The 23827-nt window shown below is 38.8% G+C and overlaps 1 protein-coding gene across 1 annotated transcript; it reads right to left on the reverse strand.

The window, feature by feature from the left end:
• Positions 1–6775: 6775 nt before the first annotated feature.
• LOC18433281 (large ribosomal subunit protein uL1) lies at positions 6776–20857 on the reverse strand. Its single transcript, XM_006843375.4, has 5 exons — positions 20701–20857; positions 15556–15603; positions 12013–12232; positions 7226–7597; positions 6776–7020 (listed from the first exon to the last, which is right to left on the reverse strand). Exons 2-5 carry the CDS (start codon positions 15558–15560, stop codon positions 6967–6969), a joined length of 651 nt encoding a protein of 216 aa, XP_006843438.1. The 5' UTR covers positions 15561–15603; positions 20701–20857; the 3' UTR covers positions 6776–6966.
• Positions 20858–23827: the final 2970 nt, after the last annotated feature.

A 23827-nucleotide genomic window follows, 5' to 3' on the forward strand; every position in this document is an offset into this window, starting at 1 on the left:
AGGCCTTCTCTACTGAAATCTCATTCAAGCCTAATTTGGCTGGGTTGGCTTTCTTGACAATTCCCCCCTCAATAGCAGACACTCTGGAAATATGGGTTTCAATGGAAGAATTAAAGCAGGCGGTGTTTAAACTCACAAGAGATAAGGCCCTAGGTCCAGATGGTTTCCCCTTAGCCTTCTTCTAACGGTTCTGGCCATCGCTCAAACTAGAGCTGTTGGAGATGGTTAGGAATTTCATGGAGAAGGGCGAATTTTTTAAAGGTGTTAATGCTACTTTTATAGCAATAAATCCTAAGAGATTGGTGATTTCTTCTCTCTCTGATATCAGGCCAATCAGTCTCCTTACCACCCTATATAAAATTGTCGCTAAAATCCTTATTGAAAGATTGAAAATGGTCCTCCCTATGCTAATTGCGGATGCTCAGTCAACCTTTATTTAAAATAGGTTGATTTCAAATAGTGTACTAATTGTGCAAGAGTGTATTCACTCAAGATTATTAAGCGGAGAACCAGGTGTTGTGATTAAATTGGATTTGGAGAAAGCTTATGATAGGGTGGAATGGTGCATACTGTTTAGAGGTGATGAAACAAACGAGTTTTGATCATAAGTGGAGAAAATGGATTTTTGGATGCCTATCAACTGCTTATTTTTATATTCTCATTAATGGCAGCCCGAAAGGCATTTTCAAGGCCTCTAGGGGCCTGAGACAAGGTGACCCACTATCACCTTTTCTCTTTACATTGTATGCGGAGTGCTTTAGTAAAATGATTTGTAATATTATGTCTCGTGGGTATTTTTTTGGATTTTAAGGTATCTCAGAATGACCTTCCAGTTACTCACCTACAATATGCTAATGACCCACTTCTCTTTTGTGATGTTGATAGGGAGCAAATTGATAAGATTGAGTGATTCTTGATTTGTTCTAAGGTGTTAATGGGACTGAAAGTTAAATTTGGAAAAACAACAATGATTATGGTGAATTGTGATGAGGAGCTAGTTAGAGATCTAGCATTGAGATTTGGGTGTAGAGTGGACAAATTCCCTTTCAAATATTTGGGCCTGCCAATCTCCGATGGGCGCCTACCATTGCTGTGTGGGACAATGTCATATTAGAGGGGCAAGTTAAGCTAGATCTTTGGAAGCCTAAGTACTTATCTGTAGGGGGCAGAGTCACCTTGTTAAATTCTTGCTTAGCAAATTTCCCTATTTACCAATTGTCCCTTCTGCGAAAGCCAAAGGCAGTAACTAGACGTATTGAATGTATGATGCGCAACTTTCTATGGGGCACATTTGGAGAGGAAAGAAAATACCACCTTATTCGATGGGATAAGGTTTGCACACCAAAGAGAAAGGGAGGCCTAGGGGTGAGAAGATTGCCGCGTATGAACACTGCACTGCTATGTAAGTTGTGGTAGCGGAGTTTTACTTACAAAGAGCAGCTTTGGTATAAAATGCTGCTATCAAAGTACGGAGTGGATGGATTTGGGATAAGGTTAAAAAGAGAAGAGCGAAGGGAGAGCACCTCCCGTCTTTGGAAAGATATCTATGCCCTCAAAAAGATTTTAGACCGCAATGTTCGATGGCTGCTTGGTTCGGGATCCGCGGTTTTTTTTTGGCATCACAAATGGCAGGGTAATGAACCTTTATAGTATGTCTATCCCCTCATGTTTGATAAGGTTAGTTTTCTCCAGGCTACGGTGGCAGACTTGTTGGAAGTTAGAAGTGACAAGGCTTACTGGAATATCACTTTCCCTTATGACAGACTTCAGAGTTATCTCTTTCTTCCGCTTCTTAATTTGCTACAAGAGCTTGAGCAAACTTTCATTAGGCAGCATGATGAAGATGACGTGGTATTGGAAATTGAAAATGATGGTCATTTCTTTGTTAAGTCGGTCTATATATTACTTTTCTTTGACAGAGTGCGTTGGTTTCTTCCGAAGATAAAATAAATCTGAAATTGGCCTATTCCACATAAAGTGTAGGTCTTTCTTTGGTTGGCGGCCCAAGATAAAATCCTAAGTGTTGACAATCTGATTAAAAGATGGAAGTTCATCACTAATGTTTGCTTGATATGCAAGGAAGATGGTGAGTGTGGGGCACACCTATTTATCCATTGTTCGTTTATATCCAAAATTTGATGGTGATGCTTTCAATTGTTGGGGGTGACCCTAACCTTACCGCAACATGTATTGGATTTGATCACTCAATTGGAGGTGCCTTTACCGAAAATTGGGAATTCTATCTGGAAGATCCTTTACGCTGTTGTTCTATAGGAAGTATGGTTGGAGAGAAATTGAAGAACCTTTGAAGGGAAAGTGTGTCGTTTTGATAGGGTACTAAATAATATTAAAATCTCCCTTTGGTCATGGCTAGCTGTCATCAAGGAAGGCAAGGGTTTATCCAAGGTTGATGTTTTTATTAATCTCTCTAACCTTTTTCAGTTGGATGTGCCTAAAGTTAGACCTTCTACTAGATGGAAGCCATCCAAGAGTGCTTAAGCAGAATTTTGATGGAAGCTCGCTAGGCAATCCAGTTCTAGCTGGCTACGGTGGTGCAATACGTCATTGCCAAGGAAATGTTTTAGCTGCATATGCTGGCCCGTGTGGAATCACTACGGCAAATCACTGCGGTGGTACAATACGTCATTGCCAAGGAAATGTTTTAGCTGCATATGCTAGCCCGTGTGGAATCACTACGGCAAATCATGCAGAACTTCTTGTGATTTTTCATAGCCTGAAAATTCTAGTGGCCAGAAATACAGTGGCAGGTGTTATCATTAAAAGGGATTTGATGAATGTGATTAAATGGTGTTTGAAACAACAACACTTTCCTTAGCAACTTAAATCCATTAGGTTTCAGATCTTTCAGCCGATGTCCTCGTTGATCGAGTAGTAAAGGAAGCAAAAAATAAAAAATTACTATAGGGGAAAATCATTATGACCCCTAAAAATGTCACTTAGTTTGTAATAACCCCTCACCTTTTATTCTTATCAAGCGACATCAATAAGTTTACAAATATTTCAATCCGCCCCCTCAAAATATCCTTATAGTCAATTTTTATTTTAATAACCGTTAACTGCCCAAACTAGTTCTCAAACAACACTCACTTCTCTCTCTACTCCCTTTTTATCTCTTATTTCTCAAAGGGGAGTGTTTCTATGTGACCCCACCCATATCGAAAAAATATGTGATTGGTATTTTCCAGCCATCAGAACCAAAGAAACGGATGAGATAACACCGATCAAAATGTCATTGATGAACCAGCTTTCACCTGTTGTCCTTCCCTTACCCATCCGACCAATATCGCGCGCCATACTCTCTCTCTCTCTAATCTCATTGTTTCTCTCTAACCCTTTCATTCCATTTCTATTGCTTTTTCTCTCTAACAAAATATGAGAGGAAGCATTCCATTTCTATTGTTTTTTCTCCCTAGCAAAATATGAGAGGAAGAGTAAGAGAGGAGAGCAGTAGCCACACAACCACTATCTCGTTATCTCTCTAGCAAAAACGAGATGAAAAGGAAGAGAGGAGAGCAGGATCAGCAGCAGCAACCAGCTCGCTTTCTCTCTCTAGCAAAAATGAGAGGAAGAGGAAGATGATGATGGACTAGCATTGATCCAAGTTATGTTAGAATTGTAATACTTTACCAAAAAATCAATTATGAACTAGCATTGATCCAAGTTATGTTAGAATTGTAATACTTTACCAAAAAATCAATTGCCTTACCCAAAGTTGCGAACTCAGTGCTTAGCTCAAAATTACTAACTTTACCATTAAAGGCAGAGAGAGAGAAAGAGAGAGATACCAACTTTAGAGAAAGAAAGAGACGAACTTTACAATCAAAGACAAAAGGCAGAGAGATCGAGAGAGAGAGAGAAATAGCACTTTCTTTTTCTATAAAAATCAAACCAAAAAAATTTACATAATCTAGTAAGAAAGGAGATCGCGTTCATTCCTCTACTACTCTTAAAACTAAATTTCTTAAAAAAAAAAGACTTTCTTAATTAACCGAATCAATTGATATTATCTTGTTTTTGATGAACAAACCACAACCCAAACTACAACACAAATTATTGAAGCTATTCCTTCATTCTGTTGTGACCACTGTTCCCCTCACTTCCTCTTCTTTCATCACTGCTCCCCTCACTTCCTCTTGATTCCATTGTTGAAGTCAGTGAGAGAGACTTGAATTGAAGCGATTCACAGAGGGATAGGGTTTCTGCGGCTTCATTCCATTTTAACAAAGGGTAAGGTTATTGTGGATTCCTACCATTATTGGAAGAGAAAGAAGCTATTGACAAGGGTTAGGGTTAGTATTGGTAAAGACAGATGGCTAGGGTTAGTATGGGTAGGGTTAAAGAGAGAATGAGATAGAGAGAGAGTATGGAGTGCCAGACTGGCGTACGTCTTGGTTCGGTAAGGGAAGGGTTACCAGCCCAGAGCCAGTTAGTTCCCAAGTTTACATCTAATTTTACGAAATTAAAGCCGGGGTTATCCTAGTTGTCCCTTTAGATCCGACGACGGAGAAATACTAGGCACATATTTTTCCCATGTGGGTACGGTCACATAAAAAGCCGCCCCTTTCTCAAAACCCATAAATTGAATCACCAACTTACTTCACGCCACTATAAGAGCTAGTGTTGAACAATGCAAAGGGTTATGCTTATAGGCTTCTAAAAATAATAAATAAATAGAGGAGAGAAGATACGTGTTATTTAAAAGTTTATTTGAGGCACTTAATGAGAATTAAAAATGAAAAAGGCCAGTACACACATTTGGAAGGGTGGATGGACTATTTATAATATTTCTAAAACCTCTTAATAAAAAGTGGGATGTTCCCATTAAATCAGTGGAATTTTTATGGGGTAAAATGATATTTAACCTTAAAATTGTGAGATAATAACGCCAAATGCCGCACCAATGTAAATGTGCATTGAAAATTTACAACAAAATGAGCAAAAGCATTCATTATTCCTAATGATTGAACCCCTCATGCATGCTGACCATTAGAACCCCTTATGCATGCTGACCCATGTATTATGGGAAATATTTCTATACTTTTCCTTACAACGTAGAAGATCTATACCCCTTTTCCCCTAGTCCAGCCGTCTAATCAATTGAACCGTTTCCTATTTGATCTTGACCTGACGTCTCAATATATTTTTTAGTTGTTTTTCTACAAATTGTATGAAAATGAATTTGGTAGGCACCTTCTAATCAACGAGGCACATCAAAAAAAAATATTAAAAAGAATTTTTTTATAAAATATAATGACCAAAATACCCCTTATAACGTTCAAAAAGTATTTTGATCATTGTATTTTATTAAAAATATATATTTTTTTTATATTTTTTACAAGTGCAAGTTTAAGATAAGAGTGTACATCCAAAATTTGGTGCAACAATGATTTGTAAAAAAATTTAAAAATAAAATAAGGTATCTATGTGACATTGTGATTGAGATCATAAAAGCTATCCATTCAAATTGGATAGTTGGATCATAAGGGAAGTATATAAATTTTATGCAGTAGGGGAAAGCATAGAAAGCTTACACCCATTTTAAACCAAAAACAAAATCTTTGAGTTTCGTTTCTATAGGGAAACCTTGCCAAGGAGAGTGCCTTGCCCTAACAGCATTTCAAGCAGGCCGTAGAGTTGCAACTAAAAGAGATATTGGCACCTATTTGAACTTGGGAAAACTATAGATAATATCCCTCTATTTTTTCAAAATTCCGGACTTGCCTAAATTTCTGGTTTATTAAACACTATCCATTTGTTCTTATTTGATGCCCAAGAAGCCCTCAGACCCTTTATCATGCCCAAGTAGCACCATGTGGGTGCTTGGATTCTTACTACAAAAGGTTCATTTAAATTTTTGAAAATTATAGGGATCCAATATAATAACTTTCAAAACATGATAGCAATGGTCATAAGTAACCTTATTTATCCTTCATGGACCTAACAAGTCCGTAGAGATCCCGAGCACATAAATCATGCTCCCTTGGCATTACAAAGGAACTTCACGGACCCAACAAATCCATAACGCCTTTACAGAGCTATTAGGTCCATGATGTGTATACATGTAATAACCAAGAAAATCAGATACATAGAAAATTTTTGAAAATTAGAAGGATATTGCAGCCATGTTTTGAAAGTTCTTCAAAATATCAAGAAATGAATCCCTTTGATTTTCAAAAGTTTATGCGAACCTGTTATATAAACACCCCAAGCAACCAAATAGTGTTCCCTGGGCATAACAAAGGAACTTCACAGATCTACAACGTCCATAGAGCCTTTTTCGGACCTAATTAGGTTGTAATGTGGGCATATAAAAAAATAAAAAAAAATGAGCACACATGTAATGAACAAGAAAATTAGATACGTTCATTTTGAAATATTTCGGAGGATATGATAAAAAGTCCTCTTCTTGGGGATATGATAAAAAGCCCTCTTCTTGGGGTTTTTACATTAAGTCGAGAAAGTGTTTTGATAGTCCCCAAACACCCTTCCATTTTGGAGCCTTGACTGCCTTGGGAAAAGGAGGCACTAAGCCCTGAAACACTGTTTCCACGCGTTCCCAAACACTCTCTATAAGCCATCCATTTATGATAAACAGCTCGTTGATCAAGAACTAACTAAAATAACAAGGCTAGTATAAGATAACAGTAGTTTGGTAACCAGGGACTTAACCAACCAACCTTAACCCATTCATTATGGATGGTCATTGAAGCTAGAAACCCCAATGAAGAGTAAACCAATATGCTGAGACCTCCCATGTGTAAATTCTTTAAAATAATAGATAAACCCTGAGCCACGTTATTCTAGGATCTGAATAGACAGCAGTATGTAACCAGAAAACATTAAAAAGAGAGATTCACTCTTTCTGCTAGATAGGGACAGAAATAGTACACTACCTCGCTGAAATACAAAATTGTCTTTTCTCCTGATTATCTAACAAAACCCAATTTAGAAGAGTGGGTGAGCCCTACCCATGGTACTCTTCAGGTACAAGCACCTCACCTGATTCGCAAAGAACCCAAAATCAGTCATTTCCTCTCAAAGCATCATATTGAACACCACGTGCTCCACAATGCAGATACTTAAATCAAAATATAAAAGTGTGTGCAAGGGCACATGTGCATGTGCAGCCACCCGTGTGTGTGACACAGAGTGTGTGTGTGTGTGTGTGTGTGAGAGAGAGAGGGAGAGAGAGAGAGAGGCGTACATTCTGCCAATTCTTCTTTAACAGTGAAACCAAGAAGTTAACACTCATTTGGACATTCTGAAAGACCTGCTTCTCCTCCATAGCACAATTGCCAACAGCAACCCCCATGCAGAGAACCTTCTTAAGTTGGAATTTGACAATGGCCTTTGTCTCATTCACCTTTGCCTCCAGTGATTCCTGGTGAGAAACCAGGGTAGGAAACTTCCCTGCCTTGTTAAGACCAGGACCCAAAAGCCTTGGGATCTGCTTGATGACTGCTTCTGATGCAAGAAAGGCGTGGTATTTCTTGGCGAGTTTCTTCACCAGCTTCTTATTCTTGTTCATCTTCTTCAACCCTTCAACATCCATATAATCCAATCCCATCTTCTCAGCCTGCATGTATCAAATGGTAATTAACCTCAAACTAAGCTTCAGCTGCAAGTCTGAAAAATTTGACAGCCAGAAAACTTAGCTGCCAGAGAGAGAGAGGCGACATCACCACCCCCTGTAACATCCACTATAGAGAGAGTGAGAGAGGCTACATCACCATAGCTTGGACCCAGTAACATCCACTAGTGAGAGGTAGGGAGTACATCACCATAGTACCAACCCCAGTAACATCCACTAGAGAGAGAGAGAGAGAGAGAGAGAGAGAGAGAGAGGGAGGGAGAGGACAGGCTCCCAAAGCAACCTCCAGGAACATCAACAGTATTTCCCTAAGTTACATCCACAGTAATCCATCCCATCTGCCCAATGTATGCCACATCTCTCCTCAAACTTTACAACCTCAGACCATACTAACACAGGCCTTACCCAAAGCCATCTCCCTTTGATCCCAGAGATCCCTCCTCCCCTCTTCCCAAACCCTACTACTATTTGGAGTCCCTCACTAATTTACCTAGAAAGACCTCCGCCAAGCCATCCAATTCAACCTCAAAATTATACCACAACCTCATCAGAACTATAGTTGCATTCAGCTAAACAGCTGAACCCCAATAATCACGGAAACCTTGTTTTATCTGAAATCTATACCAAGAACCGCCCATTGTTCCACAGTGTCAACAAAAGCTCCCTCATCCCAAACTTGGACCAAGAGAACCATGAATCACACCAAAAATCTCATAACCAAATCTTAGCCCCAAAAAGAAAACCCCCTTTCAATTTATCCAGACACTTCTGACCAAAAATCATGAGTAACATCACATGTCTCCCATCTCCGCATCCCTTCATCCCCCTCATCATACATCTCCATCATAGGAGTTACTCACATCCTAACTGAATCATTGCTCATATGTCCTAGTCTCCTACTAATCCTAAGTCCTATTGAGTCCTAATATGGCCTAAAGGGGGCCCTAAGCTCCTAACTTGTATTGCAATTATTATATGCTCTCCAACTTCTAACTCTACATTCATGCATTATACAACAGATGTATACAAAGAAACAAATCAAAGCCAAGTAAAAGAGAGATAAAACAATCTCATTTATGTTCAGTACAATCAGAGGCTGACGGGGCACTACTAGAATTGCCATCAAATCGATCCCCTTTGTGTGAGACATATGGATGATTTGGGTGAGTGGTTGGTCGATGCTGGTGATGATGCAGGATTCGCAGGAGAGTTTGATTTAGAGCCAAGTTTGTGAGGCTACTGGAATCCAATCAAGGATGGTGCGGGCCACGACATCCAGAAGGAAGGGGATGAAGAAAGGGAGGAGGATGAAGAAGCATCGGCTGACTAGGAGGGGTGAAGAGGGTGACTCAGATGGTGATGACCATCAAATTCAGATGCAGCTGGTGGTGGTGGTCGGAGATGGTCGTGTTCCTGGTGCAGGTGGCGGTGGTAGTAATGATGATGAAACTCAATTTGAAATTGAGTTCATGAGATTTGTTGTCTGGAGTTTTGAGTTTTGTTTGTTTGAAGGCATTTGAGCATTGACTTCCGTGACTTTCTGTTCTGGTATATGATGGTCCATGTGGATTGTGGAATATGGATTGACTACGGCATATTGGCAGGTATTGACATATACTTCATGTAACTATTTAATTATCCATACAATTTTGAATGAATTTACTGTTAGTACAGATACAATAGCACACACGAAATATCTCAATAATATTAATTTTTTTTTCAAATATTCCTTGCATAAGTTCAATGAAGGGAGTTTGATAGCCAACCCAAACCTCCAATATCACCCTTGAGGTTCCAAACCCCATCCTATCTGTGTGGGCTGGCTGGAAAATAATGGTAACCTAGGTGCCCAAGGCCTCAGCCGTAAAAGTAGCCGAATCCGACTTCTTAAATACCACCTGGAACATTCAGGACTGGGACCCATGAAGAAGTTCCTTCTCCATTATTCCTCAAATTACTGCCCCAAAATCCTTACCACTAGTGAAACTGAACTCAACTCTCCAGACCTCTCCCTAGCCCGCCCAGTTTGGCGGAGGCATCGGAATCTCTTCTCTCCCATGGCAATTCCAGTGAGATCTGTATCATTTGGTATCCCCTAGTTTTACTTAAAACCATGTCTTTCATAAGGTTCCTTCTTATTCTCGGTGTGCTTCTCCCATATCTCAGACAATTGCAATTGGAAATTCACATTGGTCAGTGGGCCTGCAACCTGGATTTCGTGTTGAGCTTGATCACATTGCAGCTCTAAACCCATCACAACCTGATGCATCAGTGGCAACTTCAACATCACCAGGCGGACCTTCGAAAAAAACAAAGTATAATCATATCACAGCTAGCAATGTTTGCCTTCTGTCTGACTCCCCCACTCCCACGAAACTTGATAGATATCTTGTTCTCTGAGTGGTATGATTCCCAGGGGTTCACGCCAGATATCTTCCAAAACTTATCTCTAATTATAATTCCATCCTCGAGGATAAAGAACCCTCTCTACAAGACCAAGGTCATTCTGCTTTGAACTCTGTGTGGTTGGAACATGGAGACCCGCAACCATTGATATCTAGGCAATTATGCTTTGAGATGGATGGCCTAACTGCATTCTCTCTAAGAAACTTCAACTACATGAGCAACTTGAACCTCAGGGTGAGAAAGGAAGCTCTTCTCAGGGAAATCAATGAACTTAACTAACCAAAGATACCAGAGATCTAACACCAAAGGGAAGAAAGACACAAACAGAGGCAAAAACCGACGTCTCCTTGGTCCCAAAGGAAGAAGAGCATCTTTTGGTTTCAACAATCACCAATCAAATGGCTTGAGGATGATGATCAAATACAAGCTTTATTTCTAAAGATAACAAATTAGCAGCAAAGGAACAAGCTGTGCACAGAGAACAAAACACCATTGTCCACATCAGTGAGGGCAGACATATCTTCAAAACGCAGAGGGGTAAATCAAATCATAAGCAGCTACTTCAAAAACCTGTTCTCCACTGAGGTTTAGGCTAGACCAAAGATTGGTACCTATAACATCTCCAAGCAGTGTTCCAAAAGGCGGATTCCGCTTCCTAGGTGACTGCCCAGCTCTGAGATACCTGGAAGGCCCTAGAGCAGTGTATATATATATATATATATATATATATATATATATATATATATATATATATATATATATATATATATGGTAAAGTAGCTCCTGGATGAGTGTCGATATTTCTATCGATTTTTTTAGAGATATATATATATATATATATATATATATATATATATATATATATATATATATGGAAACATCTAACCAGTATAGTAAAGGAGAGGGAAAAGGTGATGAGAAAGAAAGGGTGAGAAGGATAGTGGGAGAGAGTAGTCATAGAAAGGGTGAGGAATAGAAAGAGTGAGAAGGATAGTGGGAGAGAGTAAAGGTCATAGAGAAAGAATGAGTGAGTGATAGTGATGGAGAGAGGGTGAGAAAGGAAAAAGATGGGAGGGTAGACAGGCTAACTTGGATAACTTACAAAAAGGAAAGGGAAGGTGAGAGAATATGAGGAAGAAAAGTGAATGGAGAGAGGAGTACGAGGGGTGAAGATAAGAGTAAGGAGAGGAGAATGGACACCCACCCAGTTAGGGTCCTCCAATTGAGACAAAAAAGTGGGGCTTGGTCTTGCTAGTGGAAGAACTCTTTAAACGTGATTAATTGCATAAAACAAGTATAACCCCGTTCCAGGAGATTTATTTAAGAAAGGTTAACTGTTTTACTAAATATCATAATGTAATACAAAAAATAGCCCTCCTAGGCAACCCACAAGATCGGGTGCTCTATTACAAAATGGGGTACAGAAATAAAAGAAAAGGAAACCAAAAAAGAGGTTTAGCCTACAAGGTGTAGGTTGTTACATTAGACTGAGAGAATGAGAAATGCCCATTACATCAAGAGATTGATACCCATTTTTACCAGATTTTCAACATTCCTCAATCTCTCTAAGTGCATCCAAAAGCACATGACATTAGACTCTGATGTAGTAGCAGACTTCCTCACTGGAGACACTGCCTCAAAACCCCCATCCGAAGAAATGACATTTTTGATACATTAACCCCACTGAATGATAACTATTTTCTTTGATTCCATTTGTGTAGAAAATTATACACATCCATTGTTTGGTTTTTGTATAGTCAATATATTAATACCAATACAAACAGTGATGCATAAAAAAAAAGAAAAAGCAATTATCTAGAAGTATCACTTTCTTTATGAGATATAAATACTAAGCTTAGCAAACCAAAATGAGAAAAGGAAAAGGAAATAGGATTTTACAGGTAGGAAACATGAAACTGATTGAATGTACTTTATAGCTTATTAAATTGGCCTTGAGGTAGTTCTATTCTTTGGGCTAAAACATCCCTACTGACCTCTTCAACATGTTGAGCATCTCCGAGCATGCATAGTTTCATCTTAGGGCGAGGAATATGGGGTAGCTTGACTGATCCACTGAAGCGCTTGTCCTTTTGGGGATCATAGTTCTTCAACCCAATTTGAAGTTCAATGGTCTCGGTGAACTTACGTGGCTTTCTTTTGGCATCACCTACCACCTTGCTAATCACCTCCCTCAATGTATCACTCTGCAGCTTACTGCAAAAGAAATTATTCATGATCAATTACAAGGAGTAAAGATTCCAGGGAAATGTTTTGCAAGAAAGAAAGAAAAACAAGAACCATTGCAAATATGAGAATCCAAGGAATGTAGTGCAAAGTGCCAATTATTGGCGCTCACTGGAAGCCATCAGATCATGTTCCCATACAACCCTAAGAGTCATAGGGTGGACCTCAATTAACGATATATGCATGAAAAGGCATTTCTTAAGATAGCCACAGAGATGTTGATATTCATGAATTTTATCTTTATTTTGAAGTGTGGATATTCAATGAATTTTGTAACATGAATACAAATCAAAACTAACAAAATACACATCAAAAAGGTGCAAGTCAATGCAAGGTACATGTCATGGGAGGTATGGAACTTGTGAGGAGTAAACTTAAAGGTGTGAGGGATGAAGTCAAGCAAGAGAGAGTGGCTTCAAATTAGAAACTAAGTGGCCATCCATGGGTTTCAAAAAAACTACCATCTTGGAAATTGCATAAGCGTTTTGTCAAGTTTTTTAGTGTATGTGGGGTTCCATGCAACATGCATGTAAGCCATCTCCCTCCCTCCCTCTTTTTTTGAATGTGCATGAGTGTGTTGTCAAGTTTTTTAACTCCCTAACACTCCATAGAATTTATTGTCTGAGGGGTTCCATGCATTATGCATGTAGGCCATGTCCATCTCTCCCTCCCTCCCTCCTCCCTAACACTCCATAGTTTGTGTATGCGGGTTCCATGCCTCCCTCCCAACACTCCATACATTTTAGTGTCTGTGGGGTCCATTCCCACCCTCCCTCCCTTCCTAGTGTTTGTGGGGTTCCATGTCACTAAATTCTTGAATACCAGCAGTGGATATTTTCCTGTAATTAATCCTCATGTATACATCCATTTGATTATTATCAAATCTTCAGAAATAGTCTCCCTCATAAATCAACCACTCAGCCAATGCAGAGTAAGTGCTCCCAAAGGGCACCCATTGCACTTTATCCATCGAAAGTGAGACCTCTCTCCACTCACTATGTAAACTGTCTACGGATCACATCAGCAGTCTCTCAAATTGCCTTCCCAAATCCTGAGATATTGATCCTGTTCCACCTCCAAACTTCACTATACATGCAATATATAATCAAATAGGACAGCAACCCTCAAGCCCACCATATCCAAAATCCTCCAAATCTACTGGGCCCAAAGATCAGTATTCATAAGGCTAATTCACATATTACCATGCCATATCGTTCTTAGGGCTGCATATCTCTTTTCAGTTTAACCAATAAAATATGAAGCCTTCTTTTCTACCCTTCCAAAAAAAACCTCATCCAAGCCCCTCAGAAAGGTTACAAGAATTAACCTTTCAAACAGGCCCATTCCAAATAACCATGATAATCAATGGGTCCTCCGAACATGCTCTAGGACCCCCAAGAAAAAAAGGCAACATAAGGTATTAAAGCTTAATACAAATCATAGCATTCTCTACCATATCTACATCTTTTACATTTTAAATAAAGCGTTGCTTAATTCAAGGCATAATCCCATTAGCTAATTTCCACACCAATAGCTCATGGCCCAGAAACTTTTAGAAAAACCTATCTCCGGATTGTTTTGGCCCCAAATTTTATAGACAACCCTTATTCATCCCGGCGAACAAGCACATGAAAAAATCTAGGGGGGAAAAACAGAAACTGGTTGCCTTAAAGAGAGAGAAAATGCAAAAGTTAATATAAGCCACCCATTTCAAGAAAGTAAAATGGTGTTACATCTTCAGGGATTTGTTTGACCCAATTTTGTAGATGTCGTCATCATCATCAGATGAACAATTTAGAAAAGAAAAAATTCATTTGAGTTGTTAAAGGACTTGATCTAAAATGGATGGCCGAAGTTCACTGAACTTTCTCTCTCCTAAAGAATCTATTTTCCAAATTTTTTAGTCTTTCTTGAGAATTGCGATAGTTCCCCAGTTCCAAAGAGCGCATGTACAAATTTTGGGGTCAAACAAATCCCCGGAGATGGGTTTATTAAGAGTTTCTGGGCCGTTTGCTAAAGCTATAGAACTGTAGAACTTAGCTCAAGGGAGTACGCAAGTGTTCCCAAATTCACACACCTAACACACAACTAATGAATTAACAGACGTAATACTATTATAATAAGAAGTTTTATATATATTTTTTATTCAAAATATTGCAAATACCATATCATTGTTATAGTTATTTTCTTGTGCTAAAATGTATTCATCGTTGCAATTTGGACTGCACTGTCCGATACCCTAACACAAGCCAGGCACCACAACTTGTGTCAGTGCCTGTGTGACATTGGTCTCAGCTGCCTAGTGTACATAAGCCACCTCCACTTCATTGAGTTGAACTCCAATAACTTTGGCTTCCCCATATAAATCCTTGGATCTATATTTCCTCAATATTTAACGTGTATGATAAACACAAGCACACTGACAGCAGTATGTACTATGTCTGAAATTTATATCATAAAGGCGTTAAAACATTATTTATAGTTTTGACAATTTTTAAAGATTTTTCCAAAAGGAAGAAGGTGTTGAGTTGACTCAGTTTTGCTAATAACCAAGTCCCAATTTGCAACTTTTACAATTCAATGAAAGCAGACGACGCATCAGGTCCCAAGAGCTATCTTGAGAAATTTACGGATTCATGTCTCCCTAAACATCCATGCCAGGCTATCCATGCCATGACCATTAACCATATAAAAAGTTTAATAACGTATACAGATGTGAACAAATGAAGTCTTATTTTTGAAAAAATGTATATAATAGAAGAGCTATGCAATAGTCAAGTACAAAGCAAACATAGAAGAATTTCTGCTTCTTGTTGAATGCAATACAAAAAGTCTCATTCTGAAATCCAATAACAGCTATTTCCTTGCAAAAGTGCATCTGTACAATAACATTCCCGCATTCCATTAAAAAAAGATGGTTGCTTCTAGAAAAAGTATCATCCAGAATTCCTGAAGCTATAAGCAACAAGGAGCAGGAAGTCACACAGAAAATGGAAGCGCACAATCCAACAAGCCAGTAATGCTGATCAACTTTGAATGTACAAAGATTCATTTTCATTTCCTTCTTTTACGAAAAAACAGAAACCACTATGCTTCCAAATCACAAGAAATGGTTGCAATTAATTAATATAATGCACCGGAATTCCCAATAACTGAGTTTTCATGAGATCAATTTACAGACAAATAGCATTCTCCATCAATACTCTGAATCACACCTTCTGATTAAAAAAAAAAAAATCAAAAAATGTATCAGCTTAAGCCTCATAATGAAGCAAAGTACCAAAATATAATACCTCATCACGGCACCTCTGGAATTCCCTTTCTGGCTTTAACAAAAGGTCCTAGATACATGGAAAGAACACATAAGAACCATGCTAACCTTGAGCAAGTAAACTGAAAAAAGAAAAACATTAAATAATAACAGAGAATAAAAACAATTCCCGTGCCAGAAGATTATGCCCAGTTTTGAGTACTTCCTCTAAAAATTGATCTGAACATCATTCATATAAACATGTTTGAACTTCTTAAGAAAAATAAGTTTCAATGTAGTGAGCAAAACAGGAAACAGAAAAACAGTGGGCAAAAGAGACAAACTTTCTTGTTCCCTAGCCTAGTAGAATAAGAACCATTCCAACCAACGCTTTTCAGTTTTAGTATGTTTTCATAATCAATATGGTGCTACACATTTGAGAAACAAATATGCTGCTACACATTTGATGACTTTGTAACATCTATCTGTATACATTTTTACTTAATTTAATTACAAATGCAAGTAATAGACAAAAAATGTACTTATAAACCCAATGACTTCAATGACACCCCTACAAAGAACAGCAACACAATCAGTCCTAAGATTCAACAAAACTGATGACAAACTTAGACATAAGTAGAAGTCAAACGCTAATGACCTTCTAGTGATGATCTATATTTGCATGTTTCAATTCAATCAATAAAATATTGTTAAGAAACAAAAAGAAAATGTCCTTCAAGTAATAATGTATTGAACACTTTGATGGAAGACTACTCTCTCAATGTCAACAGGCAAGTGAGACCATTGCAGGTATCATGAGACATTACTCAGCCAAACTTCTCGCCACAGGCTTCAAGAAGTTGAAACAGAACTGAACAGTCAATCCAGAACTCAACTCCCCCATGGATGATGGTGTGGATAGGGGTCTTTACTGATTTGCACGTCCCTTCCCACGCTTTGATTCCCCTTGATTCTGTTCGAACTTCCTCATCTTGCTTGCCTGTGTTTTATTTGCTTTGTTTATATTTTTTTATTGTGTTGCATTCACATCAACTCTATGTGCACATCTTTTAGTATTTAATCAATGAATTATTTCTTCTTAATGATATCTAAATTATAAATGGTAGGATTTGAATTCAAATGCAAACAAATTACTTTTTAAGAAAATGGTCCTTTACCAATCTGCATTTCCACACAGATAGTTTTCTTTAATTAAGGAAGGCTTTAATAATTGAAAAAATCTCTCTCCTGAGAGGGGAACAGAATTTCACCACCCCTGATCTGTTTCGCTAACCAAGTTACCAACTATGGTTTTAACACTTGTTTATGTCAAATACACACACACACACATGGGGGCGTTGAGATGTTTCACCAATCAAGTGACGATTGAGAAGTTAGCTAAACGGCTAGACCCAGTAATGCAAATGGAAGAGGCAAGAGATTTCACAACCAAGCTATAATCTAATACAACTTGAAAGTGCTGCAACATATACATGAATACACATGCCTTGACAAGCCACAACACACGAAATGCCCACCCACCAGCCGCATTGCGTGTAGACATAGACGTATACATACATAATATATATGTCTTGAACATTCACAAGTACGATAATTTTATTTTAAAGAGATGCCTAAAAGTGGACTGCAACATGGTCTAAACCTATGAACAAGGGCGGCCCAGACAGACCGGCATATAGTTAATGGAATCTTCCACCCTAAGTGGCGATTCTGCTTCAAAATTTTATTTAATGCTTCAATCAATAAATCATCAGAAAATCTGGCTCTTTAAATTTAGGAATCTCAAACTTCCACCTTTCAGGAATCTCGGACTAACTTATTTGGAATCTAGATTCCTCGGCACCAAATCCCAAGGTCCATAGGCACACCGAACCATGATTCAATCAGCACGGAATATCGCTTTCATTTTTTACAAAATATTGACCTTATTTATTAGAAAATCCATTACACATTTTCCCAAGTGGATCATGCTAACACACTTTAACAAGTCTCCAATTCAAGGTAAACTTTTTATTTACATGTGGTAGAATGATTGCAAAAATATTATGGAGTGCTTGGAATTTTTAAATATTATTTGAAACAAGGTAAACTTATGGCCTCACTGAGAGTAGGCACAAAAGGACGTGGTTGGAAGTAGTCCGAAAAGATATGGGGACTCATGGCCTCACAGAGGGTATGGCCTTAAATAGAGTAGCATGGCGGACTATGATTCGTGTAGCCGACCCCAATTAATTGGGAAAAGGCTATGATGATGATGATGATCAGAACAAGGTCAACTTCATCATTCCCTAGTGATAGAATGATTGCAAAAATATTTTGGAATGCTTGGAATATTTAAACAAAAATTGAAGCATTTTGTTATTCAAAATGGATTACTAATCAAAATGTAAAGGGGTAATTTTATATAAGGGCGAGCTCCTAAACAATCAAATTAAGGCACACCAAAAAAAATCACTAGAAGGGGTTGTTTCGATGCTGAAAAACCCTCAATTCAATCATCTTGACCTCAAGATGTACGGACATGAACAAAAATAGATTTCATGTCTTGGAAATAGAGCATCTTGTAATGTATTATCTAGACCGTCAAGTTTCAAGTGTTCATAGATCTATTCGATCTACACTATTTTTAAATCTTCAAATTTTATTTTAGAGATGAAAATAAATTTCCAGGCCATCATAAATATTTCTACTACTAAAACACCATATTCTGTCACTATTTGAAGATGCACCTTACTTTGATTGTTTAGGGCCTCAGCCTCATACAAACCACACCCATCTATAAATTCTACTTGTTTATTTTTTCAAAGATGATGAATGTTTAGAAACTCAACATCATTCTTTAGGTCTAAAACCCAAAATAAGTGTCTTATTTTAAAAAAATTCATTATTAATAAATCCATCAATTTACTTTCTTTTTTTAAACTATAAACTCCAGCAAACCTTAACTCCAGTACTTAGGGAACTCTAGTTAACGGCACTCAATGACCTTGATTCCAATACTTGTGGAGAAGAATGATTAAGGGCACTCAACACATCAATCCCAAGTGGAACCCTTGTTTAGGGCAGATTGATTCCCAATAGTAGGGGAAGCTAAGGGATTCTTGGTTAAGGACACTCTAGAACTTCAGACCTTCTGCCTTGTGAAAACTCGTTCCCTTATAATTGTGCATTTCAAAGTAGTTCGGAGGGCAATTCCCAAAAGGTAGGAATCTTGATTCCTAAGACATGCATTGTACAGACAGTGCTTCCCACTATAGGAAGCCTTTAGACTCTCAAGAGTCCATGTTTTGGCTTCCTAAATGGTTCAAGAACACAACCACTTCCAACAACTATCGCATAGCACCAATGTGCTTGATTGATAAATCCAACTATAAAAACATTGGCCTTGGAAACACCTTAATACCCTACCCATCCCTATGACTAAGACAACAACTATAGTTATTGAAGGTTTTGTCATTATGTTAACTAAAAAGGAAAACTTGGAGAATAAACTACAAATACGAAACCAAACAAGGAATCCCTAAAAGGCAGGCTCAACCACAACCAAACCACCAAAAATAATAAAATCCCCATCTCCATATGACCCATTTTGGATATCCAAACACCCCAATAATCAAACTCCTTTTTCACCCCAAGGCTGTTACGAAGTTATAAAATTCCTTTCCATCGAGTTCACTGCTGACACCGCAAAGTTCACTCTTTTATTTGAAGCGGCAAATGGCAACCTACCAAAGAAAGAATCCCCAAAAGGCAGGCTCAACCACAACCAAACCACCAAAAATAATAAAATCCCCATCTCAATATGACCCATTTTGGATATCCAAACACCCCAATAATCAAACTCCTTTTTCACCCCAAGGCAGTTACAAACTTATAAAATTCCTTTCCATTGAGTTCAGTGCTGACACCGTAATGTTCACTCTTTTATTCCTAGAATTTGCACAGGTCATTCATGAGAAGCCATTCAACCGCAGTGAACCAACGCTTGGGCCTAAATAGCAACCTTACCTACTCGCAGTTATAACTATTTTCAAGAAATGGCAACTATACGTAAGCACATATATAAACATGATTTCAAGAAATTAGGATTTTAACAATGTCTGTAAAAGCACAAAAAATTCAATAACACACTAACCTAAATAGGAAAAATAAATATTTCTAATTAGCCGGAGCTAACTAACAACCAAGCTCAGATGAATAATTTTTTCCAAAACCAACTAACAAACAAGCTGGGATTGCTGAGAGAATCTAAGCAACACATCAATAATTGACAGTCCATGAAACATTAATAAAACTGACTATATTCAATAATTTATAAAACGCATAAGAATCTTCAAAATACATGAAAACCTTCATTGAACAATAAATTATTAGAGAAAGGAAAACATTTCGATGGAAGCTAGTATAATAAACCAGGAACCACAGAAACTGAAGAACAAAATGAAATTGCCATCACTACCATCCACAAAGTGAAGCACAAACTCAAATCACTGAAAAGGAAACATTATCGAAAACAGAATTACAAGAATAATAAAAAGCAACTTAAGTGATACAAAAATCAAATATATACAAACAAATATATAACAGATCCAGGAAGATGGAGAGAACTATACACAGAAGTAAGAATGCAGAAACCAGACAGTAGAATAGCATAACCCATAAAATCTATTTTTTTTCTCCCCTAATAGCAAATTTCGACACTACAAATAAAAAGATAAAGAAAAAAATTAGCCAATTTCTTGCAGAAATCCACATCAGAAAGAAAAATGGAAAAGCAAAGTAAGAAAAGTACAAACAAAAACCCAAATAGCATGGAGAACACAGGAATAGGAGGTATCTATGAAGAAAAAAAGTACACAAAAGGAAAATGAAAACATGAAACGAATAAATAAGGCTCACAGAATTACAAATCTGTACAGATAAATAGACATGAAAAATAGACAGACAAAGGGAAAGTACAAAAAGAATAAGAAAAAATCCAAACAATAAATTAGGTGAGAGAAGTCAGAAAACACTAACCAAACTAAAAAAATGCAGAGGGGATGAAAGATAGAGTTGCTATAGCAGAGAACAAGAAAAAGCGAAAACTTCATACATTAAATCCTCAGTAATGGCGTAGAGATCTATAGAAGCATAAATAGACTTAGAGAGGCGAGAGGGAGAGCACCTGTACATGCAATCGGTAAGTTTCTCCTTCCTGTATCTGCGATATAGATCAGCGTTGAGAGAAGATAAAGTACGGTTTTATTGGCCAGAGAGAGCAAAATAGGGTTTTAATTGCGAAGGGACTGGAGAGGAGAGAGAAATTGTTTTAGAGAGAGAACAAAGGGACAAGTACGAAGTGTATAATTGTTAAATGTATAAAATATAGGTTGTTTAAGAATCGATGGTCGTCTTGCCATATGAATGTTTCGTGCTTTTTCGTTTTCGCGGATCATGGAAACTTTGTGTTCTTCATGATTAACGCAATCCATCATGGGCAGGATTTACCCATCATCACAAGGCCTTAGATAAAAAAAATAGATATATATATATATATATATTTTCTTCGTTTTGGAACGCTCAAAAAGAGAGGCCAAGCCTCTCTCTCCTTCTCTCGAAGCCTGCATTTATGAAGTTAATAGAACGAATAAAATCTATTATTTTCTATTTCTTCCAATCAATTCATTTGGTTTTTTAGCTGTTATTTAATGGAGTTTTTTTTAATTTAAAATATCTATTTTTTAGCAGTGAAATTGTTCAACGAATTAAGGGAGCCAGTCAAAGGCTACTAGAACACCAGATACAAAAACTATCCGAGCTAATGATAAAGGTAAGAATACTTTCCAACCAAGCCTCATCAATTGGTCATAACGATATCGTGGAAATGCTGCACGAACCCATATATATACGAACAGAAAGAAAATAACCTTTATACTAAACCGAATCGAACCCGGAATCACGTAGAAAATAGGAATATCTAGGATGGGCAGCCAACCTCCTAGAAGAAGCAATGTACATAGACTAGGAGAGTAAGGGTGTAGCTTCGTGGCCCCTTGGGGCGTGAGGATAGTCTATATTCACACCCTTCTCAAAGAACCGTACATGACACTCTCGCGTCATACGGCTCCGTTCTGGAAATCTTGAGTATAACCCCCTCTAACCAACGCTACGCTTAGGTTCTCGAATCACGAAGGCCTCGCATGGATGTCTGAGTGTGGATGATCGGCACAGAGCGGGAAAAATTGCTTTTCCGTCAGATTTTAAGCTGCTTGGTTCAGACTGGATTCGCTCATAATTAAGGCGCGAGTAGTAGTCTATTGTCCACGATAATATAGGTGCTGCGCTTTGCGCCCTTGTGACTTGGGCTCGCTACGCCCGATTTTCAGACCAATGTCCATCACCGCTAGTGAGTTCTATCTCCCAGAACCAGAATGATTATCCCTGTTCAATGGGTTTACATTCATCCCCGGATATGGGGTACTGTTTCCTTCCCCCGCCACCCTTGTAGCTGTCATCTGTAATTCGCGCAGGTGTGTTCGCACCCCCTGGATGAGAGGAGAAGATGTTTCTCGCAGCAACCCTTTCTGGTTCCAAACCTAGGAGCGCACTTTCCCGTATGAGCATTCGGTACACGTATAGGTTTGAGGAAAAGGTACGAGGTACCCACTGCCGAGTATCTCCCTAGTCTTAGATAGGTCGTCCGATGGGTTCGCGTCTCGTTGTTGTGCTGACACACAAGGCTGCCCTTCTTTGAAAGCTTCGCGAGCCTACTGGTCTTCAGATCGCTCGGAAGGGTGTACTGCACAAGGCCCTGAAAAGGACACTGGCTCCTGCAGAAGGCCGCAGCCCAATGAATTGACTAACAGTTCACCTGATGTTAAGCAAAAGAAGAAGTTCAGAATTTCCTTAGGAAATTGTTCCTTACTTACAGTCAGGTTGACCCTAAGCTCACCGCGGAGCAGGTGCTCCACGACCTTCAAGATCCATGTGCTTGTAGCCTCCGGCGGATCAGCTGCTTACGCCGTTGCCCGCGTACTACCGGCTCAGCAGGCTGGGCAACGGCTACAGCCTACGGCAAGCACCAACTGCCTGAAATTAGAAAATCTGTTGTTTCCAGGGAACACCACAAGGATGGTGGTGTTCACTTCCACGCTGTGCTTACAGCACAAAGCAAGTTTAATATACGCTCCGCGGACAAGCTGGATATTACTTTCCAAGGGAAAGTGTTTCATGGCAATTAGAAAGCTGTCAAGCTTTATAAGCAAGCCATTGAGTATGTTTGTAAGGAGGGAAACTACATAACTAACCACTCCGATATCAAAGATGGCAAAGTCGTTTCCCTCCAACATAAACTTCTTGACTTATACTTCTTTGAAGGTACCGACTGTGCCTTACGGCACCTTCTTGAGAACTATCCAGATGAGGGTGCTTGCAGCTTGTGCAAGCCAAACGCCTGTTTAGCGCTATCGACAATCTTCACGCTCAAAGAAGCGCCGCTGTGCCGCAGTCTAATTGTCAATCTCTGATTTCAATCTATCTCCTGATTTGAAGGAATGGATTGACAATGGCTGCCAGCCTACGGGGGTCCTCGTAGGACCCGCTGGCTGCGGCAAAACTCTCTTTGGTCTTTCTCTGGCCAAAGAGAAGGGCTGGAAATGTCTTGTTGTACGGGATCCCGATGCCTTACGGCATCTCAATACTGAGCATGACATGCTCTTTCTCGACGATCCCCATCTTTCAAAGATGGATGAGCAGCAGCTCTTAGCCCTGTTTGAGACTTCTAATGAATCTCAAATCAGGGTTCTTTATGACATCGTCGCAAAGAAAGCTGGACTCGTCCAGCTCATGGCTTTCAATGAGAATACTTTAGCTTAGCTAAAGTCTCGTCTTAACCCGCAGCAGTTCCTGCGGCGCATGCACGTGATTAAAGTTGACAACAATCTCATTGTCAATGTCAACTTTCATGTGCACCTGCACAAGCACATACACAACGACTCCGATCGCATCAAGCGTAATCTTGATGCACTTAACGAGCTTAAGCCGTAGGCTCAATTCTCTTCTAGCGCGCAGCCGAAAGTGTCGCCAACTCCCCTTTCGGGGGAATATTACCTAAGTACCAGCGAAGCTGGTTTTACTACGAAGCAGATAGCAACGCGGTAGCGGCTCAAACATACATTATGCAGGGTTCAAGTCCCTTAGTAATAAAGAGTTTCCCGCATTTAGTGGGGTTTTTTTATCCTCCTATTGGTAGAAGGAGGGGCCAAATAGACCCCACGGTAGTACGTATCCTATAAAAGCTGTTATAATCATTA

The sequence above is a fragment of the Amborella trichopoda genome, chromosome 1 (assembly GCF_054954075.1).
Source record: "Amborella trichopoda isolate Santa Cruz 75 chromosome 1, AtrichopodaSantaCruz75HAP2 v2.0, whole genome shotgun sequence".
Classification (NCBI taxonomy): domain Eukaryota; kingdom Viridiplantae; phylum Streptophyta; class Magnoliopsida; order Amborellales; family Amborellaceae; genus Amborella; species Amborella trichopoda.

What these genes read in the sequence shown, in the direction of transcription:
- LOC18433281 (XM_006843375.4), bottom strand. An exon ending in ATGCTCAACATGTTGAAGAG is followed by an intron (nt 7,598 to 12,012) that starts GTCAGTAGGGAT and finishes TGATACATGCAG; the next exon opens with GCTGAGAAGATGGGATTGGA. An exon ending in TAAAGAAGAATTGGCAGAAT is followed by an intron (nt 7,021 to 7,225) that starts GTACGCCTCTCT and finishes TTTGCGAATCAG; the next exon opens with GTGAGGTGCTTGTACCTGAA.